Raw genomic sequence first — 21,662 nt, forward strand, 5'->3', positions numbered from 1 at the left:
ATGGTTTTGTTTTTTTGCCCTCAGGCTTTTTGTTAGTGTTAATTTTTAAGTGAACGTCTCGCATTCATTTAAAAATTATCGGGGGTTTAACAAATTGCAGTGATGTCATGATATCTGTAGACGATTTTGGGCAAATGCATCCAGTACTGCTGTGACTGCAAACAAGGACAGGTTACATCATTTACAGTATCATACATATTATTTTGATCTTGTGACACTCTTGGAAAATGTTGGTTGTATTAAAACTTAAGTTTCCAGATGGGACTCCATTTACAACTTGGGAAAATAATTTTGTTAAATGTGTGCAGAGTTCGTTCATCTCCAATTTGCTTACATTTTATGTTTCAAAGTGTGGACATGTATATGATTGCTAATAGATTTTAGTTTCATTTATCACATAATTTATTTTTTTGCACACTGAAAAGACCGTGCACCAGTGCTTCAGATTATCACAAAGACTTAAAAGCCTGAATTTCACTGTTCTTTTTTTTTTTTTTTATCAAAATGAATTGGGATCTCAGACACATGCATTAAAAAGATATTGAACATTTCACAGTTGAATAGGTTAAGCTGTCCTGCAAATTACTGTATTTGAGAACACAAGAACTTCACATTGAATTTGTGTTCAAAGCATACAGAATACTTTGCACCTAGAAATTCTTAGTCACCAACGGACTCCATATAATTAAATATATACTATCATTTTATGTCTTATTAGGATTATACATTATATTTTGCATTTATGTTTGCTATACTTGCACGTTTTAGTAAATCACTGCACCTATTTCTAAAGAAATGAAGGGTCAGTCAGACTCTTGCACCATGCTGAACAGGTGAATGTGTTATAAAGCAGCAGTCTTCTTGGAACAGCAGGACACTTATTTTTCCGACACGACGTGAAGGCGCTATAACTGCCCGGATGCGTTACCAAGATGGCGGCTTAGTGGACTTCAGTTTTTGCAAAATCAAATGTAATTGTTGTATGAGCATTAGTTAGTACAACGTGGATACAATAACAAGTTAGCATGCCACGTTTGTGTGCTTTCTGCGGCTGTAATAATCGAGTGGGCTGTGGGCTTTCGTTTTTCGCATTCCCAAAGGACAGTACAAGGTAACTTAGTCACAAAATCACAATGTTTTAAATGACGTGTTTTCGTCAACAGACCAGTCATTAAAGACTTACATCAGCGGAGATACGCAAGGTTTCTTACTCTGTGGTATTTAATCACATCAGCTCAGTCCCGTTAGGTGATTCATCCTTATAGCAACCTCGCCACTCGGCAGCCATCTTGGTAACGTCTGCAGGTACTTACGTAGCATTTTGATTTAGCTTTCGTTTATAATGTTCACGGAGGGCGAAAAACTCCACGCACAGTCACCAGTCAAGGGTTATAAAAGCGCTTTACCTGGTTACTGACCTTTAAAAAAAGAGACATCCAAATTAGTTTTTCTTTAGCAAAGGTGCCTCGAGGCGTTACCAAGGTAACTGTCACATAGCAATACTTTGGTTTTATACGTTTAAATCACTTCTGATTTTACGTAATGACGTCAGGCAGTAATGTGGCATAAGTAATGCGCGAACAGCTGTTTCTTAAACACGTGTATAGCGAAACATGCAGAAGAAGTCTGTGAAGCTGATCTGATTTGTTTTTGAAGCAATGTGAATAATTAATACAGGAGGCGGAAATGGCTTCTTAATTTGATGAGGGCAGACTTATCCCCCGACATGACGAGAGAAGAGTCCGACAGAGCTGGGTATGTGGTCTGCGAACAACATTTCAGGCCAAAGGACATAAACTCAAAGGTAAACCCTGTTTCTCACAGATGTGGGTCAGGAAGGCAGAAAGCAGCCCATTGTTTCTTTTTGCTTCCAAGTATTTCTTGTAAAGTTAACAATCGATCTCCAGGATTTCAGACTCAGTTCCAACACTTCATTTCAATTTTATTCCATTTATATAAATCTAAATCAGAACAACAGTGCTTTATATTCTATGAGAAAAGACCCTACAACCCCTATGAGTGAGCATGAGTGAGCACTTGGCAACAGTGGGAAAGAAAACGTCCTTTTTAACAGGAAGAACCGGCTGGAGGAGGGGCAGCCGGCCCAAGTCTCTGTGTGAAGCATGCTGTCTTAGTTTCATTCACAGATGTGAGGTTTTTTTCACAAGGCCACTATTCACCTGCACGTATTAGGCAGTAGCACATTTGCTGCTAGCTTGTAACCTGCTGTCCTGACGGTTTATATCACACAGGTGCCTTCATTTAGCTGAAAGCACCCTTTTCTTTTGTAATGGGTGCAGCATACAGACCAATTTGTACATACAGATGTTATAGAAGTTTATTACTTGTTGGTGCAGACTCTCTTAAAGTTGCACTTTGTTTTTTAAGGGTAGAAGAAAACGTCTGGCTCCTGAAGCCGTCCCCATCCTTCTGCACACTATAAAGGAGGAACAGAGAGGTACAGACATTCAGTGAGAATAATGGTTTACATTCTTTTGTCTCTGACAGACAGTTTTTAAAAACATATTGTGTGTAACTTTTCTGGTGCTGTAGTAACATTTGAAATTGTGTTCTTCTAGATTTGGAGATGCCTTCTACTGATGTTCATGCTCCAGTGCCTCTGCAAGACACACCCCCATATGAACAGGTCGTGGCAATGTTTAACAAGCTGCTGGCAGAGAAGGATGAGGTCAAACAGAATCAAAGAATCCTGCTTTTCTATTGAAATATGTTGTTTTCATAGAAACTATAAATATCTTTTAATACACTTTTAGAAAATCAAGGATCTGAAAAGCATTCTGCAGAGAGAGAGGGCCAGAATGCGGCTGATGAAGTTCCGCATGAACAGCAAAATCAGAGAACTGAAAAGAAAGTATGTAGCAGTTCGGTTATATGTGTCATTGCAGTAAAAACAGTACATTTAGTAAATATGAATGTGCTTCATTTCAGACTCGAACAGCAGCAGAACAGTAGCAGTGACCAAGGCGATCAGCTGACTGCTGCCTCCGACTGCCTTCCACAGGCAGCAAAGGAGTTTTTTGACAAGCAAATAGCCATGGCCAAGGTGAGGAAACACGGCCAGAGATATGACAAGAAACAAAAGGACATGGCAATCCAGCTGTACAAACAGAGCCCAAGCTGTTACTCTGAACTCCAAAAAATGTTTCAGTTACCGTCTTCAACCACTCTGAGGAGGCACCAGGTGGTCAGTCAGGAAGCGAGTCCAGTAAGTTTGAATGTACTAACGAAAAAATCTGGATACTTTAAAGAAGTTCTCTTTTTTCATGATTTAGTTCCAGGAGGTCAACTTTCACATATTCTAGATTCCTTAGATATTTTCAGCCTTTTTTAATTTTAAGATTTTGGTTTGTAGTTTATGAAAATCAGAACTCCAGCACCTCAACATTAACCAACAGATTCTCAGAGGGATTCATGTCAGTCAAGTTGGCTGGCCAATCAAGCACAACAATAACACGGTGAGCAAACCATCAGGTCATAGTTGTAGCACATAAACAGAGGCTAAGTCCTGCTGCAAAAGGAATCTCCATAAAGTGTAATAGCTGATGAAAGCATGAAGTCCTCTGAAATCTTCTGCGTTGACTTTGGACCTGATAAAACAAAGTGGACTAACCACTACCCACACCAGCAGATGGCATAGCATCACAAACCATCACAGACCGCAGAGACCTTGGATCCTGTACCTCTCCGGTCTTCCTCCAGACTTCTGAATCCGAATTACTGAGCATGGGTTCAGTTTTTTTCTCCTTAGTAGATCTCTAAGGAAGATCTCTCAAATTTCATTGACAATCCTCTGAAGGTCATCCCTGTGCTTGAGCACCTTTTCCTGCCGTATGTACCTCTTCCAGTCTGTTTTCCATTAATATGCTTTGATCCAGCACTCTTACCTACTAATGATCATCAACCAGACAACTGTCAAGTAAGCGGGTCACATTTACTGAAATACAGTATTTCTATTGTAGTAATTCTACAGTTTAAATAGTAAATTACTCAAACTTGACATCAGATATTCTAATAATTTGAGATACCAGATTACTGGGTTTTCTTTTGATGGGGACTTGACCCGGTATACTTCTAGTGGCGGTCCCAAGCATAGATAAATCCAACATACTGAGCATTTTGGAGAGAACGAAGTGTGATATTATTATGTGTGCAAGAGATGAGGTGGAAGGGAAGCAAGGCCTGGAGCACTAGAGGTGGATTCAAACTGTTCTATCATAGTGTAGATAGGAAGAGTATGGCAGTAGTGTTCTGAAGGTGAGGACAGGATGCCCCACACGTCTGATGTTAACAGGGACAGAGGGATTCTGGAGTAAGTTGGATGAAGTGGTAGAGAATGGTGATTGGAGCACACATCAGTGGACATGTAGCTGAAGGGAACAAGATAAGATAAGATGAGCCTTTATTAGTCCCACTCGTGGGAAATTTGTTGTGTCACAGCAGAAAGTGGACAGTGCAAAGTTACAGCAGCAAAAATTAAGAAAAACACTGGATTAGATTAGATTAGATTAGATAGAACTTTATTAATCCCTCGGGTGGGTTCCTCTGGGAAATTCGATTTCCAAAAAAGCACAGCACCGACAGAAGTTACAGAGTTACAGAATATTACACACACATATATATAAATACAGAGACAATATAAATAAAATATACGAAGGGGATAAATAGAATAAATAGGAATAAAAAATAAAAATACAAGTGAATTGCACATTTCAAGTATTGAGTCTATTGCACTGTTGACTATTTACAAAAGTATTGCACAGTGAGGTGAAGAGGCACTACAGCTTAGTTGTTCCCCCCTCCTTTGTCCTCCTGTTTCCCCTCCCTCTCCCCTCCAGAGAGGAGTTAAACAGTCTGATGGCGTGTGGGACAAAGGAGTTTTTAAGTCTGTTAGTTCTTGTCTTGGGGAGAAGCAACCTGTCACTGAACAGACTCTTCTGGTTGTTAATGGCCGTGTGCAGAGGATGCCTGGCATTGTCCATAATGTCCATCAGTTTCTTTATGTCCTTTTCTCTGCCACTGTCACCAGAGTGTCCAGCTTCATGCCGACCACAGAGCTAGCCCTCCTGATCAGTTTCTCCAGCCTGGATGAGTCCTTCTTTGCTGTGCTGCTCCCCCAGCACACCACAGCATAGAAAAGTACTCCAGCAACCACCGACTGGTAAAACATCCTCAGGAGCTTCCTGCAGATGTTAAAAGACCTCAGCCTCCTGAGGAAGTACAGTCGGCTTTGGGCTTTTTTATACAGGTGCTCTGTGTTGCATGACCAGTCCAGTTTATTGTCCACCCACAGCCCGAGGTACTTGTACTTGTTGACCACCTCCACCTCCTCCCCCTCTATCTGAACCGGCAGTGGACCTTCTCTGGACCTCCCGAAGTCCACAACCAGTTCCTTAGTCTTTGAGGTGTTGAGTTGCAGGTGGTTTGTGTGACTCCATGCGACAAAGTTCCTCACCAGACTTCTGTACTCCTCTTCCTGATCATCCCAGATACACCCCATGATGGCTGTGTCATCTGCAAACTTCTGAATATGGCATAATTCAGAGTTGTAGCAGAAGTCAGAGGTGTACAGGGTGAAGAGAAGAGGGGACAGCACAGTTCCCTGTGGTGCTCCTGTGCTGCTGACCACTGTGTCAGACGTGATGTCCTTCAGCCTGACGTACTGTGGTCTGTCGGTGAGGTAGTCGGAGATCCAAGCCACCAGGCAGGGGTCCACCTCCATCCTGTTCAGTTTTTCCTGAAGCATACAGGGCCGGATGGTATTAAAGGCACTGGAAAAGTCAAGAAACAGGATCCTGACCGTGCCTTTTCCCCCATCCAGGTGTGAGTGGGCTCTGTGTAGGAGGTACAGGATGGCATCCTCCACTCCGACACCCGCCTTGTATGCAAACTGTAGTGGGTCCTGGGCATGTTGTACCTGTGGTCGGAGGAGGTTGAGGAAGAGCCGCTCTAGAGTCTTCATAAGATGTGACGTCAGTGCCACCGGTCGGAAGTCATTCAGCTCATTGGGCCGGTTCTTTTTGGGGACCGGGACGATGCAGGATGTCTTCCATAGGGCGGGCACTCTCCCCAGTCGCAGACTGAGGTTGAAGACTCGTTGTAGCGGCTCCCCAAGTTCAGCAGCACACGCCTTTAGCATCCTAGGACACACCTTGTCTGGGCCTGCTGCCTTTCTGGGGCGAAGCTTCCTCAGTTGCCTCCTGACCTGATCCACTGTGACACTGGGAGATGTTTGGGAGATGTTAGGATAAGATAATAAGAATAAAACACTATATACAATAGAATAAAATACTACATTGTCAGAAGAAAAAAAATTACTTAGTGTTATTGCACCTGTGTAGATGTGTGTGTTTGGTCAGCTGCGAAATCTTTGTTGTGGAGTCTGACAGCAGTAGCAAGGAAAGACCTGCGGAGTCTCTCCGTCCCACATCGTGGGTGCCGCAGCTGCCACTGAAGGAGCTGCTCAGTGATGTCAGAGTCTCCTGCACGGGCTGGGAGATGCTGACCAACAGCGATGACAGCTTAGCCGCCATTCTCCTGTCACTCACCACCTCCACAGGGTCCAGAGAGCGTCCTAGAACAGAGCTGGGCCTCCAGCCTCTTCGGTCTCTTCCTGTCCCCAGCAGACCACACCGTAAAAGATGGCTGAGGCCACCACAGAGTCATAGAAGGTCTTCAGGAGTCGGTCCTTCACTCCAAAAGAGCAAAACAGCCTGCTGTGCCCTTTTCTGTAGAGAGCATCTGAATTATGAGTCCAGTCCAGTTTATTGTCCAGATGAACACCAAGGTACCTGTAGCTGTCCACAGAACAGAGGAGAAGAGTACCACCGTATTTTTCGGACCATAAGGCGCATTAAGTGAAACAAAGCAGTCAGATAAGTCAAACTTTACTCAGCTCATTCTTCTTGCTTCCTCCACTTCTGTACCATTGATTCATTAATGCTGAATTCTCTGGCAGTTGCTCTGTTCCCATGTTGTTGCAGTATATTAATGACTAACCTCGTATTGTGGATGGATTATCTCAGTTGTTCTCCTGACTGAAGTTTGGTCCGTTTACAGCATCCTGCCATGCGATTGCATTTGTCCCTAACCATCGGGAACCCTCGGGTTAACATTTATTGAGTGGAAAAAGCGAGTTCATCCTCCAGCTTCACTGCATTTATGTTATGCTAACATAGCTGTGTAGCTAGTGATCACGTAGCAAACATAGCTTTGGAGTTGACGTAACGCCGCAATGCATTGTGGGAGCGCGGCACCATTTGAGAAGGCCACGAATCAAAACAAACACAAGGGTCGTGTCCAAATTCATGGGCTGCATCCTCCTGAGGACCCGGCCTTCGCGGTGTACGTGGGCCGGGTCCTCAGAAGGTCGGGTAGGCCGGAAGTAAACGGTTGGGGAAATTGGACGGTCTAGCCTTCAGATTAGCGTCACCGCTGTCTCGGTGGAGTTTAATAAACTCGTCTGTCTGCTCCTTGCTATCCAAAATATAACAGGACACTGGCGTAAATTCTCGACCATCTCATACTTCTGTTTAATCAGTTTTCTGTTTGACGTTCAGTCAGCTGTGTGAAAACCAAGGAGGAACCCACCCGGGGGATTAATAAAGTTTTATTTTATCTAATCTAATAACTTTAATCTCAGCCAAACCGATTAACTCACGAACAAATAAAACACTGAAAAAAGCCCAACAATAACACTTTTAGGTTGTCTAAGTGACTTATATATTACGTTTAACCTGAGTAGCGAAAGTGATCTGAAAATGATGTACCGGGAGTTGTGCCGTTCTCGGCGGCTTCAGTGACCCTCAAGCTCCCGACTAGCTATCGAGCTGGTGGGTAGCAGACGTCTCCGAAAATGTCGAAGCACTTTTGCAAATATGCGATATCTTGATAAACCGAGCAGATATTTGACAGCTACTTTCTCGCCTGAAAACATGTTAAAAGTTTATTTTGTGACCCAGAAAGATTAGTAAGAGTAATTTTAAAACTTAGTAGCGGCCGCCATTGTTGGAAACTGGAGTTTGGCTGGGCCGCGCTATGAATTCTGGGATATGGTAGGCCACGAAGGACATACGTTTGTCGGCTGCATTCGGAAGAGTCTACGAATTTGGACAGCCTTCGTCGCGTCGCTGTGACATAATCTGTCTACAAATGCGGCCTCAGGAGGATGCAGCCCATGAAACGACGTAATCTGATAACAACTGATGTCTTTACCTGTCGGCTTCCCGTGGCTGTCATGCGACCGGCTATTGCAGTTAATAATACAACAGCTTCTTGCCATTTTTTGTGTTTCTTTTTATCGCTGTGTAATGTAATTTCAATTGAAAGCCTGCGTGCGCTAGTACCTCTTGCCATGAGTTCCCAGAATCCTTTGCAGTTTTACCCCTGAATGACGTCACATTTTCAATCTCTATACCAGCTAGCCCAACTTCAGTAACCCTACAAACGTCACTGCTGTTTAGCTTTCTGTCTTCATTTATGTTGGAAGTGATAGCAGAGCTGTACGTTTGAATGTTGTCAGAAATCTATCAGTCAGAACATGCTATATCGTGCTTAGCTAGTGAGCTAACTTCCTGCTAACTTTTACATTTAATAAATTCTGTTTTCATGGATGCCTGGATGTTAAACTTAATTGTTACACCTGGTAAAGCAGCAACGCTGATCATTTTATTACAGATGAAAGAATTTAGACAGTTTGTAACTCTCAGTGATGCCGCAGTGTTTGTTTGACTTTGAGACCTGAAGCAGACGGAGTTTAGGACCCAGATTACTCCGCGAGGCTCCTGACTACGGTAGCCGTAATGCTCCAACAATCCATCAAGCGGTTCGGCTTCGTAGCTTACCAAAGTCGTACTAAAACATTTTTGACAACTTTTTAAGCGCCGTGTACTGCATCAAAAAAAGGTTCGAGGTCAGTAAGCACAACCAGAATTCATACATAAGGCACTCTGTAGATTATTGAGAAAATTAAAGGATTTTAAGTGCGCCTTATAGTGCGGAAAATACGGTAGTTAGGTAGTTAACACTTAAACGACCCTACAGATGATAGTGGATTTTGTAAAAAGAATGGAAATTGCTGTGTTAAATACTTCAAGAAGAGGGAGGAACACAGAGTGACAGAGTGGAAGAAGGTGAAGTCTGAAGGAGACACGAAAACACAACGTGGTGTCAGGGGAGAATAATTACGAAGGATCAGATGGCGTACGTTGGTGGGACTGGCTCAGACTGAGCAATTTAGATTTCAGGTAGCGTAATAAAATGGGAATAGCACATTGTGCCAAATGACCATATCAATGACCATATGGTCATGGCTGAATGTAAAAATGTTCACTTTGTTAGACTGTACCTGGTCAAAGATGCCACACATATGTTCCAATTGAATGCGTGTCTGAGAGAGACTTTTAAATGTCTTCAGTAAAAGAATGAACCTCACTTCAGGCCATTGTGTGAATGATCACTCTGTTATTACTTGTTTGTGAATGAAACTGTATTTCTTTCTTAAACTAGAGTGAAGAGGAGGATCGGGAGCCTTTGGGATGGCCTGCCAGTCAGAAGGTGATGACAGTAACAGTGAAGAGTGTGTTTTTAGCAAATCAAGGCAATTGAGCTGTGCATGTTTTAATTATTTATGTTTGCGCTCTCTGAGCTGAAGAGCTGAAAAAAAGTCGAGGCTCAAACGTTCTTGTGTCTGTATAAGAAAAAAAATGTGAGGGCAAAACAAAGATATGAAACCTTTTTTTAAAAAATTAAGGATCAGCTTTAAGATTTCAGTGAGTTTTGGCTTTGAGACTGTCGACGAGAATAAATCTCTGAGATCTTCAAACACCCTCACTTGAAGAGAACCATAGCTTCAGACGTTCAGACGGTTTACTTTAAATGACTCGAACTGTAGTAGTTGGCTCGGTCACCTCACAATTAAAAGATGCTGCGTTCAAATGCAGTCTGGGACCTTTCTGTGAGGAGTTTGCGTGCTCTCTGTGTCTCTGTGGGTTCTCTGACTGGGGTTAGGAGAAATGGTGAACATGGTCAACACATTTTTGTAATAGTTCAGCTTTCACTAACGGTTCTTTTTTTTAGGACACACCGGGTGACCCAGAGAGAGGTGAGGAGGAGAAACTTGCTGATGTAGCTGGATGGGTGGTGCAGAAAGTGGCTCAAGATCCAGAAGTCAGTGCTTGTACCGAATGTGAAAGTTTGCTTGTGGAGACCAATGACACTGAGCACAACTATCACACACGGATGGAGAAGGATGCCGTCTCAGCTGTGAAGAAAAGCCCAACCTCTGCCCGGCTGCTTCATCCATCCGAAGCTTTCAAAGAATGCATTTCGAAATGTGACAGTGTCATCCAAAAAATCCCCCCAAATGCAATGGCCCCGAAGAAATTAAAGGCCTACCTCAGAGCCAGCGGTGCTTTCAGTGAGCTCCACCGCATCCATCCTGCCCACTCAAAGGCCATCGAGAGGGTCGCCGTGAATAAATATGTGATGTGCAGGGTGGTGGCCGAGCTGAAGGAAACAGCACAAAACAGAAAACGCACACATGAGAAAAAAAGTGCTGCGTGTCAAGAGCTAAATGTTAGCACCCTTGAAGTAAATCAGGACTAAATAAATATAAAATGTTGTTAATTTGATAATAAATTATTTTAGGCCATTCTAACTTGTCTGTGTTGTTTCAAGCTTTCCTGCATTTGACCTAGACGGATTTAGTTTTTCAATTTCAGTTCAATTTTACATAGTGCCGTGCCTAAAGGCACTTATTGTAAGGTAAAGATGCTGCAATAATACAAAGAAACCCCCAACAATCAGCTGTTTCAGTCTCCATCGCTGTATTTTAGCTGTCCGGTGCGTGTACGTGGGTGTGCGAAGAAACTCTAGCCAGAGAAAACATGATATAAATGATTCAAATCAGTGGAACTTTTGGTTGCTTCCTTATTCTCCTTATTTTAACACACAGATCCATGTATAATTTGACACCGATTTTCCATTGGATGCTATTCCTGACACAAGCTTCCCATAAACCCAAGCTTGGGCCTGGCACTGGGTCTAGCTTGTGACCCCTGAGGTTCAGTTTGTGTCTCCTGTTCTTGCACTGGGGTTCTCTTGGCTGTAATGTGAATGTGGCAACTACCAAACTAGATAACATCCAACATTTTAGTGCTACATTGAATCTGCTGGAGTGAACCAAACGTAAAGGGATCAACTGTAGACTTGGGAAAAGGAAGCTTTAACTGATCTGCTGCTTACAACTGCTGAATTGTGACTGTAAATGAATGATGGACACAGCCACGTCAACCACTGGTTTTGGCTGCAGCCTGTACTAAAAGCACAATTTCATCTTATCCAGGTAACTTTGGGGTTAAAACTGGATTTTCTGTACTACAAAGGTGGTTCTCTTCTTACTGGAGCATACCAACATCTGGTCCTAGGTATGACATGACTTGACTTTTTTCCCTTTTCACTGCAAACAGTTTTGTTGTTCTATAAGCATTAACATATAAACCAGCGCACCTGTTTGTACTGTACAGGTAGACTATGCCTGCATTTGAACTCTGGTTTTGTTTTCGTGCTTTACTTGCTCTCAGACTATGAAACATTGGGGCTGCAGCTTTCCAAGAATGAAAACTGAGGCGACTGCTGTTATGATTTGGTGCTGCATAAATAAAATGGAACTCAATTAAAACAGTCTAATGCAAATATAAACATTAAATTAATGGACTAGTCGATGAGAACAGATCAGCGCGGTCGGTTTTTATTCCTACCTTTAACTTGATGACTCTTCTCAGTCTCACATCACTACTTTATCTGCAGCAGCTGGATTACTTTCATTCTCCTTTCACGTGAACAAGCTTGTACCTAGATCAGGAAACGCTGGGTTGGTGAGTTGGATCATGTGATTCTTATCCTGACTGCTGATGTTAGCGTGAAGCCAGTAAATGGAAAGATTCCCCGGGCACGTTAAGCTTTGTATTCAGCCCAAGGCTGCAAAACAAGCTCAGATCACCACACGTCCAACCACCGTTACAGGTTACAGTAAGTTTGACCTCACCTGTCCAAAGCACATTGCTACAGAAGTCTTGTGGTTTATTCACATGCAGACTTGAGCAGACAGGGATTGAACCACCAGCCTTCCAGTTAGCAGGTAACCTTTTCTACCACCTGAGCTACAGCAGTAGTCTGTCTCGCTGTGTTAGCCCTGCAGACTGGTGACCTGTCCAAGGTGTACCCCACCTCTCACCCAGACTTACACAGCAGTCTTAAATGAAAGAAACAGATGACTCACAGGTGTGCGAGGCAGGCCAGGTAAGGATGCTCCACCCAGAGGCTGAGACCGACTGCAGCCTGGCTAACGAATCCACCTGAAAGAGAGAGAACAGGAGAAACAAACAGCCCAGCCAGCTTGCACCCACCTCATTTAATGGATGCCCCCAGTTGGCCTACCAGGTGTATCTGGATGCTGCTCTACGAGGAGGGAGGGGTCGAGGATGAAGGAACAGGGAATCCAGGAGCACCCCCCTCCAGCAGCTGGAGGCCTCGGCCCAGTGACACACATCCAAAAAAATCTTTGGTCTGTGTTTATTCTCATGGAAACAGAGTAAAAGAATTCCTGTTTAACTGAACAATGTACTAAATAAATACTGGAATTTAGAAACTTTGATGTGGAATTGGATTAATATATTTTAAAGTTTAATCACTCAATACTTTAGAAGATTAATATTGTACTCTGTTTGTGGCTCCATAATGTAGTGGTTCAAGCGTTCACTTGGCAAGCAAAAGGTCACTGGTTTGATTCCAGCTGGAGACACAAATCCATTGGTGGCTGTTGTAAGGACAGGACACATCACATTTGGAGCTTCCTGCTGTGGTGACACGTGACAAAGGAGCAGCTGAGTTCAGTTTAATGGAGTTAGTATGCAAATCATCTCCTGGGAGGGTCCCTGTGCATCTGTGATGCAGAAACATCATCCAACTTATTCTTCATAACTACTTTTACCTCACTGCTCTCCAGCTACGTCTTCATCCATACTAAGGTTGCTAAGCACTCGCTGTTACTGTGCTTAAGTAGGAATTTTTACACAATTTTTCTGATTTTCTCTGGACCACCCTATTCAATGAAAAAAAGGAAACGCTCTGGTGTAATCGTCTGATTATTCTGGCGATGCACACGATTCTCAGCCAACATACCAAAAACAAAGAGACCGTAACTGTGGAACGTACAAAGCAGGACAACAAAACGCAGTTATATGAGCATTCAGCGTCTGCGTAATAAAGAAAAGATGCTTCCTGTTATTCCAGATGACGGGATTTAGTTCATCCCCACAGACCGACTACCTCAGGTGTGGCTCAGGTGTGGCTGGCTGCTTCTTAGCTGACACACAGACACTTAGACCCACGCACCAGGCCTGTACTATAAGGACTGAGAGGGATACAGTAGTGCAATATTATATTTATTTCTTACAGTGAATTTTGGTTGCCATACAAGAAGTTTTGAGGAATTGAGGGGGGAGGGGGAAGGAAGAGTGCAGTTACAGGAAAATTCTCTCTCTTTTCATTTCAGTAATTAGTTGACTCTATGATGATTTAATAGCACAAAATTACAGCAACATAGAAAACATGAACACAAGTCTTTGCACAAATTACCGAAAACATCTTAGCCTCTATGAAGACTTAATCAATGAGTAAAATCTATTCATGGGAAAAAAACAGAACTTAATTGATCAAAAAGAAAATAAAAAAAAGAAAAAGTTACCCAAATGTTGGACAATGAAAGAGTGGGAGCAGTGTTTTGACGGGGAGTGGAAGTGGGTTAGTGAGCCATGCCTGTGGTGAACACGGCCCGGTGAAACGCCACGCTACGGTGATGCTCTTTAAAGATTATTACTACATCTACTCAGCTCTACATGTCCACAGATAAAAGTGCTGAGTGACCCACTGATCCACAGGAAGGGATCAACAGGCACCGCACATCTTTTTGGTGGATCTCTGTATGTATACATACACACATATATATATATATACGTTTCATATAGTTTCCTATCAACATGGCCTGCAGATATACTTTTAGAAATGTAACTTTTGTGTTTTTTAACAAAAACCCAGACTCGGGGATTTCAAAGCCTGGGTTCAGTGGTCACTTGATTGGTCAAAGTATATGATTACTACTGCAGTAGAGAGTGCATCTATTTTAGGCAACGCTTAATAAAACACTGACAAGTGATTGCATCATGATATGTAACTTTAAAATGGCAAAAGAAAACACAACCAAGGAGATTCAGTTAGAATAAATATTGCTTCTTACATAACCCATAAGTTTAATAATATCCACATCGCATCTACGTATATATGGTATTTCTGTTTGGCAATCCACACATCAGTGTTGAACAGTTTTTGTTCAGGTAACCTCTATAAAATTTCATAGAACTCTATACAAATCTTTAAAAATACTGTGCTTTTCTGCCCCGCCTGGCACGCCACTGTACGTGTTTTGAAAAGAAGTTCAAACAGGAACAGGATTGTAGCAGCATTGTCCCGTGCCGGCCTCCGTACGGCTAATGTTCACAGAACACAGAACTTGTGTATGTTTCATTTGTCACCTCAAAAAGCAGCGCCTACGTGAAGCTGTGGAGTGCGACATGAACGCAAATAAGGGCAGAAGAAAACCAGATATATTTCCAGACACTGCTTACTGTCAAGCACATATCAACGCTCTATCTAAGAGTGCTCTGAAAAAATCTACTTGGAGAGAGCGCCTTCTATCTACGGAGCTGTGTGACTGACGGAGGTGGAGGGCGGAGGGGGGCGAGCTGGTTACAGATGATGACGGGGCAGATGAGACCAGTGCTTAGGTCATCAGGTCAGCTCTGACAACAATAAATCTATCTTCTTAGAATTTTTTTCTTCTAAACATCTGAATAGATCTATACATATAATCTAATAGACATTTTAATCCATTTAAACACTCTTATATACACGACAGCGCATACTGCACTTCTACTTCCGATAGCCCGTTATCACTGCTGGCAAACACACCGTCTGACTCCTGCCTGGTCTGAATCCTGCCTCTGCTGCGGTGAAACTATGGGACTCGAATCGAGCAGCAGTTTTCTATCCCTGTCTGCTCTCACGCCGGGCTCACACTGATGACCGCGTGCTGGCTTGGTCAAGTGATTATTCTCCGTTTCTTGCACAGTGGTTAGAATGTAGGAGACGGCAATGTGAACACATAATTATGTAAAACCCAAAGCTCGAAAATGGTTCAGCGTGATTCGATGATATCTGACTCCAGCTTGCAGTTAAGGACGTTTAGAAGAAAGTGTCCTGTTACGCCCTAAAGACAAAGAGTCTGCTTTCAGAGTCGGTGACTATTAGTTTGCTTTAGTGCTGCTTGCCACCACGAAGGACTGTTCCAGTTTTTCCATTTTTGAATCTGGTCAGATTTGAACTCAAGTTAACCAAATGCACACAGTTTATTATTATTTTCCTCATAAGCAAAAAACAGCATACAAAATGTTTCAATGATCCTTTTTGTTCCATAAAAATGTTACTTATCGTAGCTTTTGAAATACCAATCACTGAACTGAAGTTCTTAAACGTTAGTTTGCTTAAAGCATTCTGGTATATTCAAACATGTAAAAGTTCAAAAGTAAACAAAGAATGTTTGTAAAGGATTTCACACTGGATTCAAACGCAACAAAGCGCCATCCAGTGAGAACCTTAAGCAGCTCAGTATTTTGGGAAATACACACACCGCTTTCTTCCAGGAAGAAAATCTGTACCAGTCTGTGAGTCGAGCTCAGGGAGAAATATCCACCTCAATAATCAAAGACAAGATAAAGGTCCTCACCAACAAATCTTTTCACAACCTGTGGCTCGACTCGATGCTAAGCTAACCTACTTTGCACTCTTTGCACAGAGAACTGCATGAACATCTCAGTTTTACCTACTTCTATAAGTCAATGCATTCTTCAACTGAGCAATTTAGTTAGTGTACCTGAGTTTGACTTTTTACTGTCTACACCTTCTAAAGCTGTAAATGCAGTCGTAAAAGAGAAACATTGTTTCTAAATGAGTGTCCTTTTCTACACAGAATCACGTGATATTCCAACTGATTATCATTGGATACTAACGTGTTGTGTCCGTGTATGTTTTGTCCGATATGTACGAAACCTTTTTTGTTTTATAATACAGAAAAAATGATCCTTCAGTGATCTAGAAACACGTGTGTGCTCTAAATAGGACTGACATTTAAAGTAAAAATACTGATATTCACTAGTAACTGACGTGAGTGGCTGTAGCTCAGGAGGTAGAGCAGGTCATCCACTGATCGGAAGGTTGGTGGTTCGATTCCTGGCTTCCCCTAGTCTACATGCCAAATATCCTTGGGCAAGATACTAACCCCAAATTGCTCTCCGATGCATCCATGTGAATGTATGAATGTGTGTGAATGTTAGCTATGCATTCATGCACATCTTAGAAAGATGGGTGACTGCACAAGTTGTGTAAAGCGCTTTGAGTGCTCAGATGAGTAGAAAAGCGCTAGAACCAGTCCATTTACCATTTACTTAATCTTTGGATTAAGCGTAATGCTTCCAGCATGTCTGTCTCATAAAGCAAACACTTTAGCAGACAGATGATTTACCAGTCCAGTATCTGGTACTGAGTTAGAACACCTGGGCCCTGTACCACAGCAAGTTCTACACAACCAACTTGCCATTATGTGGATTCACTCATCCTAACATTAGCAATGAGGATAAGTGGTCACTCAAAGCTGGTTATCAACTGCCAAAACTAATTTAGGGTTTCATCAGCACAGGTATATGAAAGGAGTGGTGTTGGCAGCATTTGACCAATCTGAAAGGAGCATTTCACTGGTCATATATGAGTCTTCTTCCACACAAAACGATCCCTGTGAGTGTCACCCACACCAATCAGATGATGATAAAAATCTAACAGCAAATGCAACATTGCTGCAAATAAGATGGGACAGCAGTGCTACAAATCATGAATCTGGTGATTTCTCGCACACAGCTGCAACATTTATATTATTCCTGAATGCTCTCTCCATGCTGCTGTTTGTTTTTAAGGTGCACTTTAAAGATCTGAAACTTTAAACAGGAGTCATTTAAACATTAAATGTTACTGCCCACAGCCTGATAAAGGAGAAATGAATCTGACTGGTTGAACAGGTGCTCTTGTTGGGCGATCTTCATCCCAGTAGCTGCAAAAGATATCTCGCAGCAGATCAGAATCAAGTATAACAACATTTTACACATTTTCTAAATCACCAAATTTATATGCGCACATTCGGGGGACAATGGGAAAGTTTACGCTTCGTTCTGTGGTTGTAGGTCCAGCTTAACAAGCTGCACATGTAAAATGTGTTTCCCCAGCAGAGAATCTACAATCTGTAACCTTCTGACAGTTTTAGTTTTTATTCTTTCAGCTGCAGACTCAGTGCTGTTTAAGGGGTTTGACAGATTAAATATAAAAACAGTTCAAAGGCTTAATCTGTGCAGAGATGTCATATGAGGACAGCAAGTACAGTGTAGGTGTCCTGTTTTAGGATGCAGCTGACGGATAAAACATTCAATTATAAAGTTATATCTACAAATCTATATTTATTTCTGATAATCATCAGGGAAGCGCAGAGACATTAGGCACTGCTGAAAGACTTTAGTCCCTCCTACTCTGCCTGTAGAGGTCAGAGGGATCCTGCTATTTTCTGGAGAATTGATTGGTCAGTAGCCAATGACTTAGGTGGACATCGTAAGTTACCATAGCGATGTACCCCAGTATGATGTCAACCACCTTTGCACTACAGAAAACCAAGAGTTAACCCAGAAGTTACTTGGATGGCCTAAAATCCTGCTGCACAGTACAGGCCTCTGGTGGCCTTCTCTCATTTTTGTGATTTAACGATGCAAACAGCCTGTAGGTGCATTACTGCTGTCCGGTGTTATATCCTGCTAAGGACCAGGAAAAACAAGGGAAATGTATATAAACAAACTACAGGATGATGTCTCCTAGCTTGGATCCAGTGTAAGAATCCTGCCAGCACTATCTGCAGTACATTTATCAAAGTAGCAAAGCCGAGTAGTTGGTACTAGTTTGTGAAAGACAGTCTCTCTCTTGAAATGACAAAGTTCCAGTTGAAAGTCAAACTCATGTGAAAAACTTGACCATCTTCTCATCATCCCACACAGTGGAAGCTTAGTAAGGTTTAGACCACACGCATCATTTGGGGCTAGATTGTTGGTTGATAGTTTTCCTTTGTTTGAATAAATGCGTGTTTATGCGTATCGATGTGTCATATCTTCTGCTCTCATTGAAAGTGAGCATAAAACAGGTGGACGGATGTTTCGCATTTCACTCCAGCTCTCAGCGACCAGTAAGAGAGCGATATCGATCTTTCTATTTCACAGCAAGAAAGCGAGTAAGTGGATTTCCCAAAATAATGCACGAATGCTAGAAACACACAGTGTAATAACCACTCTGTTCTACCACTTACACACAGGGTGTCTGGTACGTTAGCGTTACTGTGGGCCATACTGTGGGCAGGTGCCGACCTGCTGTAAGTGAAGAAGATTTGATGGTAAAAATACAAAAAGTAACACTTTTAGTTTCCCTATAAGTGCCCTATATAGCAGATTCATAGAAATAGTTAAATGGACCTTAATGATATTTTGGGTGAACTATTAACACACACACATGCACACAGAAGTAGGAAAGGAAAAACCGAGAGAGGAGAAGGACGCACTCTCAGCGAAGCTGGCACAACCATTTTCCTGTTCCAACATCTGTACGTCCATCTTGCATCCTCACCTTGGTTTTTCTTGAGTCACGAGGTGGACACCGAGCGGGTGCGGACTGCCGCAGGACTTCACGGACCCAGCTCGGGCGCAGCTCCTCCTCTGGTGACCACCCCTCTCCACACTTTGATCTTTGTCAGGGAAGAAGGCCATCGCAGTAACTACACGTGTGTAAGTGCTCAGGATGTAAAGACTGTGTGAAATCTCATTCGTCAGCTTGTGGCACTGTGCAGAAAGTGTGTGTGTGTGTGTGGATATGGTTTAGTATTAGTTAAACATGTCAGCAAATGCTGTTGTTTTGACACAAACAGGTGAAAAGCAAAAAAGAACAAAAAAGAACAAAAATGAAGTCTATCTCAAATTGTTCTCTACAACCTTAGATGCACCCAGAAATATAACTCCGGTAGGACTCTAGTGAAGAAATATTCTCTGAACAAACTCTAGCAAAGATAGAAAAGGAGCAACGACCAGCTCAGCTGGGTTTTCATGCACCCACACCGGGGTGTATGGAAAAAGTCTTGAGTATCCAAAGCAGTCAGGTGACCACGAGTCTTTGTGTGAAGAAACTTCCAGACAAGTGTTTTTTCCCAGTGTTTCCAGAATATGTTGTTTTCTTTACAGTCCCACATACTGTCCTCCTTTCTCTCGCCTTGATTTGACATAGCAGCTATTCTCTTCTTTCTCCCCCTGCAGTTCCCCCAAACATCCCATGATCCCTTGATGCTCAGGACAGTGGGAAGCAGGAAGAGGGCGAACAACACTGGAGCACTGAGATGAGGCCGACAGCGGAGGATGGGAGGAGACAAACACAGCAAGAGGCAGCATCAGCTTGGACAAAACTTCCACCCGGTTCCACGTCTTGAGATTATGTCTGATGAAGAGATTGGTAAAAGTGATTCGTGACACCTCCCTCTCCTTGGCCCTGACTCCACATGTCGCCAGCCCGTCACCTCGGGGCTTGTCTGTCCTGCAGCAGCTTGAGGGCCCTCTCGATGTTCATGCGGTGGCCCACTCTTGTCACGCCCAGGTCTATCAGGTCCTCCTTCTGCAGCGAGGGCAGATGAGCACCCTCGATCTCATTGTCCAGGAAAGCGTCCCTGTGCTCCCCCAGGTTGAGACTCTCCAGCCAGTCCGCCACGTCGTGCTTGCTCCACAGCTCCATGGGTTTGGAGGCGAAAGGCTTGCCTGAGGCTGCCACGGCCTGCATCAGCGTAAGTGGAGATGGAGAGCGCGAGCTCCCGCTGCCGCCACACGAGGAGCTCAGGCTGTAGCCGCCGCCGCTGCCCAAAGGTGGGGTTGGCAGGCCGAAGACGTCTGTGAGAGTGGGTGACACAGAGGGAGGCAGTGAAGAGCAGGGGGTGAGGGAGGACGCCGAGTCTGGAGGGCTGCAGGGGTGCGTCTGGGATGGGAGACTGCTGGGAGGGGTGGAGGTGAGGGTGGTAGCGGCGGCAGCATTGTTACGCATTCCTGAGTCATCGGTAGGAGGCCTAAGAGGGACAAAGAAGAGATGAGCGGTTAGTTCGGGTCAGACTGAGCCAACATAAAACACTTTGCATTTCTTTGGCACTTTAAGGAAACGTGCAATAAATGTGCAACTGAAATCATAATTTAAAACCTGGATTAGATCTTAGTCAGACTCTATTCAGTCCAGTTCTACGTTTACAATAACATGTGGTTGCAACAGGTTGCTAACAGAAGCTAACAGCAAAGGGTCAAAGTATCACAGATTAAGAAAAACCACTTTACAACATGAAGGTAGGTCAGGACCCTTGAGGATGCAGGCGTATCACTGTCACAGTCTGCAGTGTAGAGACTCCATGAAGGGAGAGTTTACCACAAAGTGCAAAACACTTATTATCCTCGAGGCCAGGAAGGCCTGGTTACACTGTGACTGCTGGCGCTCATGCTGCAAAACTGACTGAGCAATGACTCAAAGCAATTCTTCAACGGCATACTTTTCAGTCACTAAAGACTTGCAAATAGCGGAATAGTGCAATACTTCAAAAGACCACAAGGTGGCACCATATGCAAACAGCAGGTACACAAAGTCTGAGGCCATTTTCCAGTTCTGTGGTTATTTAGTTAGCTACTATGAACTTGTTAGTGTATCTTTGAACTAACACACCATTATTGTAATATGAGCACAAGATGTGATCATTAAGATCAGGTGAAAAATCCAGATTTTCTTCTTCTGAAAATGATTTAATGCAGAAATATTAAAAGTACATCAGTAATGCATTTCTCTTTAAACTGCGTATCTCTGATGATTTAACGAGTATTTAGTAAAGCATTAAGAAAATAAAGAGAAGCTGAGGTGAAACTAATAGTAAATACACCATAGTTGTGGGTTTGAGCTGGACCGGTAAGCTCACCATATGTAAGCTGGAACAGGTCCCGATGACCAGCTGAAGGCTGCTTACAGCTAATGGATTATTCTCACTTTTGCATTAAATTTGGGATCTTCGAATAACATTTCTTTCGGCTGAAATTCATTTTTTAAGAACTCAAGTAATTTCATTGAACCAAAAAAGCCCATACAGCCTTCATTCCTCGTTGCAGAAAGGATTTTCTAGGCCTCTTAATATGTATGTGCAATGGCTTATCACATGATTATGACATAATTAGTATAGCAGCTTTAATAACGAGTGAGTGCAGGCTTCAGCATTCAGAAAAAGATGCTGCATGCTGAGAGTGCCGCAGCCCGAGGGAAGTGTTCACACCACCCATTGGCTCTTAATGGATGGATGTCTACCACAACAATGTGAGGAGGGGAAAGGTTAGCCACTCTCATCTTTTTATAGCTATTACAGCATGAGAGAAGCTAAAATAATAGAATAA

General features: G+C 43.0%; 2 protein-coding genes across 13 annotated transcripts in view; one reads left to right on the forward strand and one right to left on the reverse strand.

The window, feature by feature from the left end:
- The first annotated feature begins 133 nt into the window (after window positions 1–133).
- LOC102299463 lies at window positions 134–13,324 on the forward strand. 6 transcript variants are annotated; one of them, XM_014329148.2, is made up of 9 exons: window positions 134–1,111; window positions 1,678–1,804; window positions 2,389–2,458; window positions 2,580–2,689; window positions 2,775–2,872; window positions 2,950–3,064; window positions 3,170–3,226; window positions 9,526–9,573; window positions 10,096–13,323. In XM_014329148.2, the coding sequence occupies exons 1-9, from the start codon at window positions 1,026–1,028 to the stop codon at window positions 10,621–10,623; spliced, it is 1,239 nt and encodes a 412-aa protein (XP_014184634.1). In that variant the 5' UTR covers window positions 134–1,025; the 3' UTR covers window positions 10,624–13,323. The 6 variants fall into 6 exon arrangements, with proteins under 6 accessions (XP_014184634.1, XP_014184638.1, XP_042069933.1 ...); XM_014329152.2 differs by lacking the exon at window positions 3,170–3,226 and having other exon boundaries at window positions 10,096–13,324; XM_042213999.1 differs by having other exon boundaries at window positions 134–1,482; window positions 2,394–2,458; window positions 2,950–3,226.
- Window positions 13,325–13,450: 126 nt separating this feature from the next.
- LOC102298838 (SH3 and multiple ankyrin repeat domains protein 2) overlaps window positions 13,451–21,662 on the reverse strand; it is a 200,258-nt gene continuing 192,046 nt past the window's right edge. For all 7 annotated transcript variants that reach the window (XM_042213994.1, XM_042213992.1, XM_042213990.1 and 4 more), the window contains one exon: window positions 13,451–20,311. In XM_042213994.1, the coding sequence (XP_042069928.1) occupies window positions 19,771–20,311 (541 nt within the window). In that variant the 3' untranslated portion in view covers window positions 13,451–19,770. The remainder of the gene's footprint in view (window positions 20,312–21,662) is intronic.

The sequence above is a fragment of the Haplochromis burtoni genome, unplaced genomic scaffold (genome assembly GCF_018398535.1).
Source record: "Haplochromis burtoni strain Fernald_Lab_line unplaced genomic scaffold, NCSU_Asbu1 Contig_509, whole genome shotgun sequence".
Lineage (NCBI taxonomy): Eukaryota > Metazoa > Chordata > Actinopteri > Cichliformes > Cichlidae > Haplochromis > Haplochromis burtoni.

Excerpts from the sequence above, each read along its gene's own strand:
- LOC102299463 (XM_014329146.2), top strand. The coding sequence starts at position 1,026 with ATGCCACGTTTGTGTGCTTTCTGCGGCTGTAATAATCGAGTGGGCTGT. Across the intron at positions 1,805-2,388 it reads CAAAGGACATAAACTCAAAG|GGTAGAAGAAAACGTCTGGC; the intron begins GTAAACCCTGTT and ends TTGTTTTTTAAG. Across the intron at positions 9,574-10,095 it reads GATGGCCTGCCAGTCAGAAG|GACACACCGGGTGACCCAGA; the intron begins GTGATGACAGTA and ends TCTTTTTTTTAG.